This window comes from Rhinopithecus roxellana, chromosome 21, assembly GCF_007565055.1.
Source record: "Rhinopithecus roxellana isolate Shanxi Qingling chromosome 21, ASM756505v1, whole genome shotgun sequence".
Classification (NCBI taxonomy): domain Eukaryota; kingdom Metazoa; phylum Chordata; class Mammalia; order Primates; family Cercopithecidae; genus Rhinopithecus; species Rhinopithecus roxellana.
This window is the reverse complement of record NC_044569.1, coordinates 300,888-317,335: the sequence shown is the minus strand read 5'-3', so window position 1 is coordinate 317,335 and position 16,448 is coordinate 300,888. Positions and strand designations below refer to the sequence as shown.

Below are 16,448 nucleotides of genomic sequence, written 5' to 3'. Positions count from 1 at the left end.
TGGTTACTTTTCTATTCTTTTGTGTTTCAAATATAAGGTAGATATAGAAAATAGTTAAATTGAATGGATTTTCTTATTTCCAACCTAATCTAAAATAACCATTTCTAATGGAGTTGTCTTTATCCTCCAGATATTTCTAGTAAACATTAGTTATATATAAACAATAGTGATAATTATTATAGAATGCCTTGATCAAAGAGTCAAGGAATTCCTGGTATGCGCGTACTAGTTGAAATAATGATGGTAGACCAAATGGATTCTGTGTTTTTACCGTTTATCAAATTGTGACATCACAAACTTAAGAGGCTTTAAAACTCTTTAGTTTGAGTAGAATTGTAATTGGACTTACCACTAGAGTTAAGTGCTCCCTTCAACCAAATTTGGACGATTTTATTGAAATTGTTACAAATTCAAATTGAAGTTGTTTTACCAAAAAGCGTAATCAGAATATTGTACTGAGAAAACAAATAAAATACTTGTCTCTTATTCTTTATATCTAGTTGATTCTGCCTGCATTCCTTATTTATTTATCTTCTATTCTTGTCTTCTGTGAGTAATAGGACACTTCTATACTTTTGCTTGCTCTTGTGTAAATCATGGCTCTGATTTGTTCCACTTGCTGCATAATGTTTTTCTTTCTTTTTTTTGCTGATTATTTTTATATGAATGTTAAATGATAAAGTCTTCTACATCATATCCCATTTAAGCTGCAATCCATTCCAGTCTTGCCTGGCTCTAAGGGTATTGTTACTTCATTCTTTTGTAATTGAGTACTAAATGTTAAATTGTATGGGAAAAGTGGCTTGAAATTTTTTTCTGCAATATTTGTATGGCCATTAAAGTTGATTTGTGTGATTGAAGCATGGAAGAGCAAATTATAGCACTTATTCATTTAGTTGTGTTCAGTTGCTTGTTGCTGCATGCTATCAGACAACTTTTAATTGTTTTTCTTTTGTTACAATTTAAGACTGACTAATATATATATTCTTTTTCTCCTAGAGTCAAGAATTGAAGGTTGGCTTTCAGTACCAAATAGAGGAAATATCAAACGATATGGCTGGAAGAAACAGGTACCATATACCTATTTATTTTCTAACTGGTATTTTGTTCTATATTTTACTTTGAAGCATAGAACTTATATTAGCTACTTTTTTACTTTTTGTTAGCATTGATTTTACATTAATACAATATAATCTAGATATTAGTGGCAAATAGTATGCTTTTCACTTTAAACCAAGTTAATGTTGCTCTTATAACTCTTCCCCCTTTTTTCTTATTTCAGTATGTTGTGGTAAGCAGCAAAAAAATTTTGTTCTATAATGATGAACAAGATAAGGAGCAATCCAATCCATCTATGGTATTGGACATAGAGTAAGTTGCCTTTGATTGAATTTTAAAGGGGTTGAGAGCTAACTTTTGATAATTATTTTTAGACTTAAAATTTATTTTATATTTTGTGTTACTTCAACACTGTTACCTACTTTTCTGTTTTTCTTAAGCATAAATGTTGACATTATATTAAATCTTTTTTTTTTTTTTTTTTTTTTTTTTTTTTGAGACGGAGTCTCGCTCTGTAGCCCAGGCTGGAGTGCAGTGGCCGGATCTCAGCTCACTGCAAGCTCCGCCTCCCGGGTTCACGCCATTCTCCTGCCTCAGCCTCCCGAGTAGCTGGGACTACAGGCGCCCGCCACCTTGCCCGGCTAATTTTTTGTATTTTTTAGTAGAGACGGGGTTTCATCATGTTAGCCAGGATGGTCTCGATCTCCTGACCTCGTGATCCGCCCGCCTCGGCCTCCCAAAGTGCTGGGATTACAGGCTTGAGCCACCGCGCCCGGCCTATATTAAATCTTTAGCAAAATGTGAGAAGGAAAAATGTATATACTTATTTCATGTATTTGGAAGACAAATTTTTTATTTCAAGTGTTTAGTAGTTTAACTTCAGAGAGCATTTCAAAACGTATAGTCAGCTGTGTATCAGTGGGTTCCATATCCACAACTGTGGACAGAAAATATTTGAAAGAGGGCCAGGTGCGGTGGCTCACACCTGTAACCCCGGCACTTTGGGAGGCCAAGGCAGGTGGATCACCTGAGGTCAGGAGTTCAAGACCAGCCTGGCCAACATGGTGAAACCCCGTCTCTACTAAAAATACAAAAATTAGCTGGGCGCAATGGCGGGCACCTATAGTCCCAGCTACTCTGGAGGCTGAGGCAGGAGAATCACTTGAACCCAGGAGGCAGAGGGTGCAGTGAGCTGAGATTGCACCACTGCACTCCAGCCTGGGCCAGAAGAGTGAAACTCCGCCTGAAAAACCATTCTCCTGCCTCCTGTCTTTCTCTTTCTCTCTTCAAAATCCCCAGAGGATTTTGGTATCCTCCAGGGTCCTGGGACCAGTCTGCCATGGATACCGCGAGACAACTGCGTACAATCATGTCATCGCCAAATAATGAGTTTCACTTCTTTCTTTCCAATCTGTATGCCTTTCTCACATGTATAGATTCGTATGGCTACCACCACACTCAAAATACAGAACAATTCCATCACAAGCGTCCCTGTGCTACTCCTTTTGTAGCCAAAAGGCAGCTTCCTTCCTCCACCTCTCCCTAATCCATACCAACATTAATCTGTTCTCCATCTCCATAATTTTGTCTCTTCAAGGGTGTTATATGAATGGAATCAAATAATGTGTAATCTTTTATGATCAGCTTTTTTCCCATTGAGTATAATTCCCTTAAGATCAATCCATGTATGATTTGTTTTTTTTCTTACAGAGTAGTATTCCATAGTGTAGATGTATCACAGTTTGCTTACCCATTTATTTGGGTTGTTCCTAGGTTTTGGTTATTATGAATAAAGCTCCTATGAACATCTATGTGGAGGTTTTTTTAAATAGATATAAAGTTTTATATGAATTTTTGTTTCTTGGAATTAAAGGCCCAGCAGTGCAGTTTGCTGGGTTATATGGTAAGCATATGTTTAGTTTTCTAAGAAATTGCCATATTCTTTTCCAGAGTGGCTCTGTAATTTTCCATTCCATCAGCAGTATATGAATGATTTACTTTCTCTGCATTCTCACCAGCATTTGGTGTTATTACTATTTTTATTTTTTTCAAACTCTGATAGATGTGTAGTGACACTCATTGTGGTTTTAGTTTGCATTTCTCTAATAACTGATGATGTTGAATATCTTTTTATGTGCTTATTTACTACCTGTATGTCCTCTTTAATGAAATGTCTTTTACAATAAATGAATTTTTGTAAATGGCCTATGTTTATTTTCATTTTAGTAAACTGTTTCACGTTAGACCTGTAACCCAAGGAGATGTGTATAGAGCTGAAACTGAAGAAATTCCTAAAATATTCCAGGTAAAAATCTGAAGTTATAATTTTAAAGAATCTAAGTCCTAAGTGTTTTTGTGAAGCAAATGTAAAATATACCAATGCTTAAGATTTTAAAAATCTTTTCCTTTCACCATTCCTGAATGTAGATACTATATGCAAATGAAGGTGAATGTAGAAAAGACGTAGAGATGGAACCAGTACAACAAGCTGAAAAAACTAATTTCCAAAATCATAAAGGCCATGAGTTTATTCCTACACTCTACCACTTTCCTGCCAATTGTGATGCCTGTGCCAAACCTCTCTGGCATGTTTTTAAGCCACCCCCTGCCCTAGAGTGTCGAAGATGCCATGTTAAGTGCCACAGAGATCACTTAGATAAGAAAGAGGACTTAATTTGTCCATGTAAAGGTAAGGCATGGTAATTATTGTTACAACTTATAACAAATTTAGTTTTAAGTCTCAATGAAATAACTTATGTGTATTAATTTCTATACCAAGTTGAAAAGAGATTATAAAAAGTAATATTTTGACACTGGTGGAGCAATGTGCAGCTATTTACAGATTTAGCTTTTAAGAATGTTTTTATTTATTTTTATTGATTGAGATACAGTCTCACTCTGTCTCGCCCAGGCTGGAGTGCAATGGCGTGATCTCAGCTCACTGCAGCCTGTGCCTCCCAGGTTCAAGGGATTCTCCTATCTCAGCCTCCTGAGTAGCTGGGACTATAGGCATGTGCCACCACACCTAGCTAATTTTGTATTTTTAGTAGCGATGGAGTTTCAGCATTTTGCCCAGGCTGGTCTTGAACTCCTGACCTCAGGTGATCCACCTGCCTTGGCCTCCCAAAGTGCTGGGATTACAGGTGTCAGCCATTGCACACCCGGCCAACAGTGTTTTTAAAGAGAATCACCCCCTTGTGAACAAACAAAAAAAACAAACATGCCACTAAGAAATTACCCCAAGTTGGAGAAGAGAGCAACAGGTGAGTTCCACTCTATTCACCCCTTAGTTTTTCCTCTTCTTTTTGTCTGGCATTCACAGCCTGGATCAGCATGCATGCTGTATCATAGACAGAATATTTTCTAGTTTAGCAGAGGTAGCTTGAGGGAAATAATACAGACCATAGCTATTTTCAGATAAGAAACTTATGTTCTTTAAATACATTTATTTGTTTTACATTTTATATTTCTGATTTTACTTAATTAGTTTGACTAATTTTTTAAAAAATTTCAGCCTTATTTAACTTAAGGAGAATGAGATATTGTTCATGCTTAATTAAGCATATTAAAACTTTTAGAACCTTAAGAACTTGAAAAACTATGCATTTGATAGGTTGGATTTAAAAAACGGTATGACTTTAATTATGCTTTTTTTTTCCTCCTCAACATAGTAAGTTATGATGTAACATCAGCAAGAGATATGCTGCTGTTAGCATGTTCTCAGGATGAACAAAAAAAATGGGTAACTCATTTAGTAAAGAAAATCCCTAAGAATCCACCATCTGGTTTTGTTCGTGCCTCCCCTCGAACACTTTCTACAAGATCCACTGCAAATCAGTCTTTCCGGAAAGTGGTCAAAACTACATCTGGAAAAACTAGGTAAGGATTGGAAATGCTGACCTTTTTAACAATGTGAAAGTGATTGGATAACATCTATTAAAATCAGACATCTAATTGTTCTTTTCACCACAGGAGGGCATCATTTTTAGGTCTTTGTATATGACTTACAGTGACTTTATAAATTAGTTTGACTTATTCTTGTTAGAATTTAAAAATAATAATACGTGCAATATTATATTTATTTAGTTCTGTCTAATTTTGTCATAAGTTGCTGTACATGGCATAGTTTTAGCCCTTAATGCTTTAACCAACTTAATTTTTTTAATGCAGAAATTCATATAAAACTTTTAATCATCTTTTCTATTTTTTAACTGTGTTGGCATAGTTTTCTACAAAAACTAAAATTGTTTTTCTCTTTTTTGTTAACTTCCCATACTATCCCAACATACAAAATTATTTGGTATTATCAGTGACTATTTTTTTAAATTATTTTACTTTAAGTTCTGGGATATACGTGCAGAACATGCAGGTTTGTTACATAGGTATACATGTGCCATGGTGGTTTGTTGCACCCATCAACCCATCATCTACATTAGGTATTTCTCCTAATGCTATCCCTCCCCTAGCCCCCCGACCCCCCGACAGGCCCTGGTGTATGATGTTCCCCTCCCTGTGTCCATGTGTTCTCATTGTTCAACTCCCAGTTATGAGTGAGAACCTGTGGTGTTTGGTTTTCTGTTCCTGTGTTAGTTTGCTGAGAATGATGGTTTCCAGCTTCATCCATGTCCCTGCAAAGGACATGAACCGATCCCCCTCCACTGCCCCCCCTTTTTTTTTTTTGAGGCAGAGTCTTGCTTTGTTGCCCAGGCTGGAGTGCAGTGGCGTGATCTTGGCTTACCATAACCTCAGCCTCCTGAGTAGCTGGGACTACAGGTGCATGCCACCATGACTGGCTAATTTTTGTATTTTTAGTAGAGATGAGGTCTCACTATGTTGGCCAGGCTTGTCTCGAACTCCTGATCTCGTGATCCACCTGCCTCTGCCTCCCAATGTGCTGGGATTATAGGTGTGAGCCACCACGCCCAGCCGAACTCATCCTTTTTTATGGCTACATATCAGTAACTACGTTATTACAAACAAAATTCCCAGTTAAGTCCTACTTCTTTTGTTGTTTAACTTTTTTTTGTTTTTTAAGAATCTTACTCTGTCACCCAGGCTGGAGTGCAGTGGCGGTGCTAGTCTCAGCTCACTGCAACCTCCACCTCCCAGGTTCAAGCAATTCTCTGGCCTCAGCCTCCCAAGTAGCGGGGATTACAGATGGATGCCACCATGCCTGGCTAATTTTTGTCATTTTAGTAGAGAGAGGGTTTCATCATGTTGGCCAGGCTGGTCTCAAACTCCTGACCTCAAGTGATCTGCCTGCCCCAGCCTTCCAAAGTGCTGGGATTACAGGCATGAGCCACCACGCCTGGCTGTTTAACTATTTTTGATGAACTTTTTTCCAAAAATATCTTTTATGCCATGATAAACAATTATAAGGCATAACCATTCATTCATTCATTCATTCATTCATTCATTTTGAGACAGAGTCGCTCTGTTGCCCAGGCCAGAGTGCAGTGGTGCAATCTCAGCTCACTGCAACCTCTGCCTCCCGGGTTCAAGCTATTCTCCCACCTCAGCCTCCTGAGTAGCTGGGATTACAGGCACACACCACCACACCCTGCTAATTTTTGTATTTTTAGTAGAGATGGGGTTTCACCATGTTGGCCAGGCTGGTCTTGAACTCATGACGTCAGGTGATGGACCCTCCTGGGCCTCCCAAAGTGCTGGGATTACAGGCATGAGCCACCGCACCCAGCAATTAACTCTTTCTTGGAGAGAAACTATGAAATCTAATCTCATTAAGTTCTCATTTTACTCATTAGTAAATAAGGCTCAGAGAAATTAAGCAGTTTGCTCAATCACAGAGCCAATGGATTGGAAACCATTTCTGTCCAATTCTAAAGCCTATGTTGTCCAATTCCAATGCCTCTATTCTACCACATACCAGCTTCCCTAGAGTGTACTCCCTAGATTAATAGGGCCACTCGAATCTAGAAGCTGAGACCTAACACTGATTGGCCTCGCTGCCAGTGTCACCCACATCTTCCAAGCAGGCTTAAAGCCATCTTGAATTCATCTCCTTTGTTCATTCCCTATTGTCAGTAACCAGGCCTAATTCTTTGAAATGACTTATATCCTTTCCTTTCTCAGCCACCACACTATGCCAGGTATTACCACATCACTGCTAACCTTAATTCTGTAGAATGCTATGTCAGCCTTCTCCTGAGCATAGGGTGTAAACTGGATCTAAAGTGATTTGAAATGGGATTATAGCTGAGTAAGAAAATGTGGAGAAACAAAGAGGAGAGAATACTAAGTATATTTTTCCTATTCTTTGTTTCCCAAACTTTGTGTAATTGTTAATTATTGTATGTAAAGATAATGTATATTTACTTTTCCTCCTAAGTTTGTTTCTTGTATTTTTAAACAGAGTGCATTTCTTAAATTAGTTTTTTTCCCCCTCCTCAACAGTTAACCATGTGACCGAGTGCATTGTGGAATCGTGTGGGATGCTACCTGATAAACCAGGCTTCTTTAACCATGCAGAGCAGACAGGCTGTTTCTTTGACACAAATATCACAGGCTTCAGGGTTAAGATTGCTGTTATTCTGTCCTTGCTTTGGCACAACACACTGAGGGGTTTTTTTATTGCGGGTTTGCCTACAGGTAGATTAGATTAATTATTACTATGTAATGCAAGTACAATTGGGGGAAAGCTTAGGTAGATATATTTTTTTAAAAGGTGCTGCCTTTTTGGATTTATAAGAAAATGCCTGTCAGTCGTGATAGAACAGAGTTTTCCTCATGTGAGTAAGAGGAAGGGACTTTCACTTTCATGTGGAGCGGCCATCACTATCAAGATCAGCTCATGGAAGGAGTAAAGAAAATATCTCAAAATGAGACAACCTGAAGTTTTTTTGTTTGTTTGTTTGTTTTTTAAATGACTTAAGTTTTTGTGCTCTTGCAAGACTATACAAAACTATTTTAAGAAAGCAGTGATATCACTTGAACTTCAGTGCCTTCACTGTAGAATTTAAAAGCCTTACTGTTGATTGCCCATGGTGGACTTGATGGAGAAATTAAATATCTTTCATTATGCTTTAGAAAATACTGTATATGTTTCAGCAAGTTTGGGGAATGGGAGAGGACAAAAAAAATTACATTTAATCTATGCATTTTTGCCAAGCCATATTGAGTTATTTTACTACTAGAGACATTAGGAAACTAACTGTACAAAAGAACCAAGTTTAAAAGCATTTTGTGGGGTACATCATTTCTATAATTGTATAATGTATTTCTTTGTGGTTTTAAATGATAAAGACATTAAGTTAACAAACATATAAGAAATGTATGCACTGTTTGAAATGTAAATTATTCTTAGAACACTTTCAGTGGGGGTTGCATTGTCCTTTTAGTGCCTTAATTTGAGATAATTATTTTACTGCCATGAGTAAGTATAGAAATTTCAAAAAATGTATTTTCAAAAAATTATGTGTCAGTGAGTTTTTCATTGATAATTGGTTTAATTTAAAATATTTAGAAGTTTGTTGGACTTTCATAAATTGAGTACAATCTTTGCATCAAACTACCTGCTATGGTAATGACTTTATAAAACTCTGCAAAAAATGTAGAAGGTTGCACCAATATAAAAAGGAAATATGGCAATACATCCATGATGTTTTCCAGTTAACATAGGAATTACCAGAAAAATACTGCTAAACTCTTGTCCAGTAACAAGAGTTGATGCATATGGACAGTATGATTTATTGTTTATTTTTTTAACCAAATACCTCCTCACTAATTTATAATGGCTTTGCAGTAATGTGTATCAGATAAGAAGCACTGGAAAACTGATCGTCTCTAGGATGATATGCATGTTTCAAGTGGTATTGAAAGCCGCACTGATGGATATGTAATAATAAACATATCTGTTATTAATATACTAATGACTCTGTGCTCATTTAATGAGAAATAAAAGTAATTTATGGATGGATATCTTTAATTTTGACTGCAATGTGTTTTCTCATGGCTGAAATGAATGGAAAACATACTTCAAATTAGTCTCTGATTGTATATAAATGTTTGTTAAATTCCACGGTTAGATTAAAGTATTTTTTAAAAGATAAAACGCGGTCTTGGGCTCTAAAACAAGAGTGGGTATAGTTCACATGAAAAGCTGGCTAATGTGTGTTGGAAAACAATTCTCCGTGGGTCTCTTGCATTTCTGCACATCAGGGAAGCAGAGGCTCTGACAACCTTTCTTTTGACTATCTTTTCCAAGGATATTTATGTAGTGAACAGCCTTGGAAGATAGAGTGTCTCCCTTGAGAGGATGTCGGGTTCTTTTACTGTCCAGTATAATAAAGATAACGTCTCCCACCTATAATGCAAACCCACTGTGTGCTCAGCACCCACCTGGGCCACTATGCATTGCCCACATGAGACTTAGAAGGCAAAGGAAACTAATGGAACATGAAACTCATGCTGTTTTTGCTGTGCTGTGAATGAAGTCATCTGACTCTGACCCAGGGGTCTCATCTCTTTTGTCAGGATCCATGAAACTGTGACCAGCAGCATGCAAATAGGATAAAATCTCAGCACAGTTCCTGACAGTGTCCTTACTACCTTCTCAGACTCGTCACCATTACCTAATATATTAAGGTCCAGTTGCAGAGAACAGTTAATACTAATTAGTTTAAGCAAGAGAAGACTTTTAAATGACATGCTAATCTGAACTTAGAGTTGTTGAGAACTGAGAGAGCTTTGAGGAATCACTCCCAATGCGACACTGCAGAACCAGGTCAACCAGGAGAGCTGCTTCCTCTTCTAAGTTCAGGAAACCACTCACTCCCAAGTATACCAATATTGAGAGGGTCCAGATAGTGCCGTAATCAGGAAGCCACACTACCACTGCTGGTTCTCTGCAACACTTGTCAGGCCTGCTACGATCTACCCCCAGTTAGTTGCTTTGTACCATTCCTCTTGCCACTTAAGAACCTCAGAAGAGGCACTTCCACACTGCCTCAGAAAAGGCACTTCCCATGACCCTGCTTGCTGGCATTAGCACAGCCTGCATCTCACACCTGCCTTCTCTAGGTGCATCAACTTGGTCAAAACTAAATCACATCTAGACCCCTAGCTGCAAGAAAGTCAGAAATACAGCTTCTAGCTTTCTCTCTAATTTGTTGCAGGAGGACACACTAGGAGTGTGGAATGAAGGTTCAGCATTGAGTTAGCCCATGCACCCGCACCTGTAAGCTTCTCTGAGACCAGGGACTCCATCCAGCTTTGGGCTACAAAGAAAACATAGCCACTGTCATTATTCACACGTTCACTCTGATCACCTGTCATTTGGGGTTTCAGCTTAAATTAACCTGTTCACCCTTCATTTAAAGTAAAAAAAAAAAAAAAGAAATGACAAACTCATAGTTACTTGAGTTTGTAATTCATAGTTACTTTCACAGTTCTACAATCAATCTGGAATTCATTTGTGAGGTAGAGATCAATAAGTATTTTTTTGGCTTTCTCCCATATGGATATTCAGTTGGTACTGCAGTATTCATTTAAAAGACTCCTGCATTGTAATTCAGGTGAACAATCCATTGGTGTATTTCTCTATCTTTGCCAGTATCACAGTTTTAATTACTGTAGCTTTATAATAAGATTTTATATCTATAGTGGAAGTCCAACTTTGTAATCCCTCCAAATTGGCTTGGCTATTCTTGACCCTTTGCATTTCCATATAATTTTTTTTTTTTCTCTCTCTCTCTAAGACTAAATTTCGCTCTTGTTGCCCAGGCTGGAGTGTAGTGGTGCAATCTCAGCTCACTGCAACCTCCGCCTCCCAGGTTCAAGCGATTCTCCTGCCTCAGCCTCCTGAGGAGTTGGGACTACAGGTGCCCACCACCATGCCCGGCTAATTGTTGTATTTTTAGTAGAGTCAGGGTTTCACCATGTTGGCCAGCCTGGTCTTGAACTTCTGACATCAGGTGATCCACCCGCCTTGGCTTCCCAAAGTGCTGGGATTACAGGCATGAGCCACTGCACCTGGCTGCATTCCCATATAAATTTAAAAACAATCTACTGAAAGATGTGTGTAAGACCTCCACCAAGAAAACTGTAAGACATTTAGAGAAGTTTAAAAAGACCTAAATAAATGGAATTTTTTTTATAAATGATTTTTAAACTTGATCATTAGGTTAATAAATAGTCATATTCTGACAATCTTATGAGATTATATTGCCCAGGGTGGTCTCTAACTCCTAGCCTCAAGCAGTTTTACTCTCTCATTACAGGTGTAGGCCACCATGCCTGGCCTGACACTTGGAAATCTTGATCACAATTGTTCTTTGCTTTTATAATGTTTACTGTTCAAATCAGTTTCTGGTTGGATAGTATGTATATATAAAGCCATGCTCAATGCCCTAGATATATTTACTGCCAAATCTTTTATGCTTTTAGTGTTTTTTTCTGGACAAGATCTATGCTTATTGCAATAAATTAAACGCAAAGAATATTCTAGTAGAAAGTCAGTCTGCACTTCCTAAACCCCACCCTACCCCACCAATTCCTTCATAATTGTTATTAACAGTTAGCTGTGTTTTCTAATGGATTACCTCCAAAGTATATGTAACTCAGATTTTTGTGAGGTAGGAAAAGAATAACATTAATTCCGCTTTACATATTGAAAGTCTAACATACAAAGAGATTAAATGTCTCCTTTCTTTTGCCAAATGTTAATGAATTGTCTTGTGAGAATTAAGATATGATACTTTCTCCCAAGCTATCCTGTTTCCCATGAAGTGTTTGAGATGTTGGAGATCCAAGGGAAAAAATATAAATGCTTTGAAATAAATTTCATAATTCAAAGATTGTGAATAAAGTGACACTTACATGTTAATCCTATAAATTGGTTTATTGTACCATGTAGGATGGTTTGGCTATTAAATTTAATTAAGTAGTTCATTTGCCTGGATAACTGTGAGTGTAGAATCTAACATTTACTTAGACTAGTTGTTTAAGAAAGTCTACAACCAACCAGGTGCAGTGGCTTACACCTATAATCCCAGCACTTTGGGAGGCCAAGGCGGGCAGATCACGAGGTCAGGAAATCGAGACCACCCTGGCTAATACAGTAAAACCCCGTTTTTACTAAAAATACAAAACAAAATTAGCCAGGTGTGGTGGCGGGTGCCTGTAGTCCCAGCTCCTCAGGAAGCTGAGGGGGGAGAATGGCGTGAACCCAAGAGGCGGAGCTTGCAGTGAGCCGAGGTTGCGCCACTGCACTCCAGCCTGGGCAACAGAGCAAGACTCCATCTAAAAAAAAAAAAAAAGTCTACAACCAAATAACGTGGCAGAAATGTAATATGGACCCAGCTGGGTAAAAGGAAATATTTTGGACCTTCCTTCTACTTAGGCGGAATGGATGCTTCTGGTTTGGTTTGGTTTGTTTCGAGATGGAGTCTTGCTCTGTTGCCAGGCTGGAGTGCAGTGGTGCGATCTCGGCTTATTGCAACCTCCACCTCCCGGGTTCAAGCAGTTCTCCTGCCTCAGCCTCCCAAGTAGCTGGGATTACAGGCACCTGCCACCATGCCCAGCTAATTTTTGTATTTTTAGTAGAGACGGGGTTTCACCATGTTGGCCAGGCTGGTCTTGAACTCGTGACCTCGTCATCCACCCGCCTCGGCCTCCCAAAGTGCTGAGATTACAGGCGTGAGCCACTGTGCCCAGCCTGAATGGATGTTTCTTAGATTTACTCACTCCTGGCCAAGGTGTCATTCATGGTGGTTGATGTAAGTTCTGTGCTATGTGCAACACATTTGCTAACTGCTGAGGCCTAATTCTCATTCAAAATATGTCAGTTAATCACAAGAGGGGCCATCTAAGAGTAGGCATAAAGGAGGTCAAAACTAGAAAAGAAAAAAAAATGTTTCCACTATATTATTAACCTCAAGATTTTGAAATTAAGATGTTTCAAGTTTAAAACTTAACTTTCACCTTTACAAAAAGTATCCTATTCTCAGCTCTACAATGTGTTACCAACTATAGGTATTAACATCCCTACTGTATGATGGGACGATTTTAAATGTGTAGGCCAGGCACAGTGGCTAACACCTGTTATCTCAGCACTTTGGGAGGCCAAGGCCAGTGGTCACTTACGTAGTTCAAGAGCAGCCATGGGTAACATGGCAAAACCCTGTTTCTACCAAAATACAAAAAAGTAGGCAGGCATGGTGGCATGCACCTGTGGTCTCAGCTACTTGGGAGGCTGAGGCGGGAGGATTGCTGGAGCCCAGGAAGTTGAGGCTGCAGTGAGCCATGATTGTGCCACTGCACTCCAGCCTGGGTGACAGAGAGACTGTCTCAATAAATAAATAAAATACATAATATTCTGTTCTAGGGTGCACAGCTGTAAACCTCAATTTTCTAGATGGAATGTGAAGGTAAACTAATTTACAGCTGAAATAAAAAACAGTCATGAATTTACATCCTGACTTACTGGGCATTAGTATATTTCATATATTGTAATCTGTTATTTAGGGGGAAAACTATTTGCTTTCACTGTCATGGTATGGAAAAAATGTCTTGGTTTTTTAAAGTTTATAGTATGAACTCATCATGCATTTATAGTAGGCAGAAATATAGATACAAATGAACATTTTATCAATACAAAATAACACAAATACAATAATAGGTGTCATTTTTTACTGGACTGAAAGCCTCTAGCTGACTACCTTCATAAAGGAAACATTAAATGAATTATGAGCTTTATGAACACTATAGATTATTTTTCCTTTATGATAATGTCATTTAACAGAAACTTTATTCACTAAAATTCATCTGTAGGCATTGTTCAGTTGGATATATATAATATGTTGTATGTTGTCATTTCATAATATTCAGAAACTAATATTTGCTATTACAGAAATTTTTATTTTTCCTTTTTACACCATATATACATAACATCCTGTGTCATCTACAGCTCACTTCTATGGTTCTGACTATTCAACAAGAATTCCTAGGTCCTGTATACTATATTGTTATTCTAATTATCCATATAACTATACTTCATTAAACACTGCTATTTGTGTATGGGCTCATTTATTTTACTAAGTTCATTCAATACTGATATTTTTTAATTCTGCCAAAAATATAAAATGCATTTTTATACCTGCTACCCAGAATGAGCAAATACTGTCTTTGTATTTCCTTTAAATTGCTTTTTTTTAAAGAAATAAAAATTACAGATTTAACCAAAGACTTCTGTGTTCTGCCTTTCCCAGTTCTATTCTCTTTCCTTCCCCCTTAAAAGCCATAAATAACTGCTGTTAATTTGATGTGTATTCTTCTCATTTGTATTCTATCCCTTTGCTAAAACCCTTGTATCTATATAAAGCTGTTTTATATGGCTTCTACATTTATATAAATGGCATTACACTTTTCACATGTAATACTCTGTAACTTGACTTTTTTTGTTTTTGTTTGGTTTTTGTTTGTTTTTGTTTTTGCTTTGTTTTTTTTGGTTTTTTTGTTTTTTTGTTTTGTTTGTTTTTGTTTTGTTTTGTTTTTAAGATTTTGTTTTTGTTTTGTTTAAGGTCTTGCTCTGTTACCCAGGCTGTAGTGCAATGGTGTGATCACAGCTCACTGCAGCCTCGACCTCCTGGGCTCAAGCGATCCTCCCCGCGCACCTAAGCCTCCCAGGTAGCTAGGACTACAGGCGTGTACCACCATGCCTGGCTAATTTTCTTAGGGGTTCCACTGTTGTCCAGGCTGGTCTTGAACTCCTAGACTCAACCAGGCCTCCCACCTTGGCCTCCCAAAGGGCTGGGATTACATATGTAAGCCACGAAGCCCTGCCTCTATAACTTGTTATTTTCATCAATATTATTTATATCATTTACAATCTGAAGAGTATTTACGTTACAGGAAATAGTATAGCAGAACTGTTGTAACAGTTGTCTCCCACATTTAAACATTTTGTTCATGTAATGCTTATTATTGTAGAAACACTGTAATTGGTTTTAAATCAGCTTCATTATTTTTGTACTTTCTAAACAGAATATATTCACACAAAAAAAACTTTGTCAAACAAACTATAGGTTAAAATATTTTGTATCATAATGTTATATCTATTGCAACCAGGCTTTCAAGAAAGTGCATTTACTGTCATAGAAAAAAGGGAACATCTTCATAATCATGTGCCTGAAATTGTATTTCTCATTAGCTCACTTGTTTAATGAATGAATCTATTACATTAATTCACACTTGCACCACAAATACTCAAAAAGTAGAAACTCTCAACTATTCTCATGTTAATCATATTATTCTTACAAATTATTTATGTGATCAATAACTCCTCTAACTATAAAAGAGGCAGGCCAACCTAGAACAAACATGATAATTAACAAGGAAACTTCAGAGTCAGAAACAACCAGGATTCCTACTATTATTCAACGTTTTTCTGAGATAAATGCAGCAAAACACAAATACATATTACACGTATTGGAAAGAAGCCACAAACCCATCATTACTTGCCAGTCATATGATTGCTTACCAAAAATGTTCCAAACAACTAGTTGAAAATGATTAGAACTAGTAAGGGACCTTAGTCATATTTAGCCTTCTTATTTGTTTTGTTAGGCTCATATCATATTTTTAAAATATTGTTTAGTTGCTAATTTATCTTTTTTGAGATGTGTGTTAGTCCATTTTCACCCTGTTGATAAAGACATACTTGAGACTGAGCAGTTTACAAAAGAAAGACATTTAACGGACTTACAGTTCCAGGTGGCTGGGGAAGCTTCACAATCATGGTGGAGGGTGAAAAGCTTGTCTCACATGGAGGCAGACAAGATAAGAAAGCTTGTGCAGGAAAGCTTCCACTTATATAATCATCAGATCCCGTGGGAGTCACTTACCTCCTCAAGAACAGCACAGGAAAGACATGCCCCCATGATTAAACTACCTCCCACCAGGTCCTCCCACAATGCGTGGGAAATCAAGGTGACATTTAGGTGGGGACACAGCCAAACTACATCAGTCCACCCCTGGCCCCTCCCAAATCTCATGTCTTCATATGTCAAAACCAATCATGCAGTTGGGTGCAGTGGCTCATGCCTGTAATCCCAGGGCTTTGGGAGGCTGAGGCAGGCAAATCACCTGAGGTCAGGAGTTCAAGACTGGCCTGACCAACATGGTGAAACCCTGTCTCTACTAAATATATAAAACTTAGCCAGGCATGGTGGTGGGCACCCATAATCCCAGCTACTTGGGAGGCTGAGGCAGGAGAATCCCTTAAACCTGGGAGGCAGAGGTTGCAGTGAGTTGAGATCATACCACTGCACTCCAGCCTGGGACTCAGAGCAAGACTCCATCACAAAAAAAGAAAAACAAAGAACAAACAAACAAAAAAATCATGCCTTCCCAACAATCTCCCAAAGTCTTAA

The 16,448-nt window shown here is 38.0% G+C and overlaps 1 protein-coding gene across 1 annotated transcript in view; it reads left to right on the top strand.

Annotated features, from left to right (window-relative positions):
* ROCK1 (Rho associated coiled-coil containing protein kinase 1) overlaps window positions 1-9,130 on the top strand; it is a 154,288-nt gene extending 145,158 nt beyond the window's left edge. Inside the window, 6 exon segments of the mRNA XM_010354888.2 lie at window positions 1,000-1,070; window positions 1,283-1,371; window positions 3,286-3,364; window positions 3,487-3,748; window positions 4,731-4,938; window positions 7,474-9,130. Of these exon segments, the coding sequence (XP_010353190.2) occupies window positions 1,000-1,070; window positions 1,283-1,371; window positions 3,286-3,364; window positions 3,487-3,748; window positions 4,731-4,938; window positions 7,474-7,477 (713 nt within the window). The 3' untranslated portion in view covers window positions 7,478-9,130.
* Window positions 9,131-16,448: the final 7,318 nt, after the last annotated feature.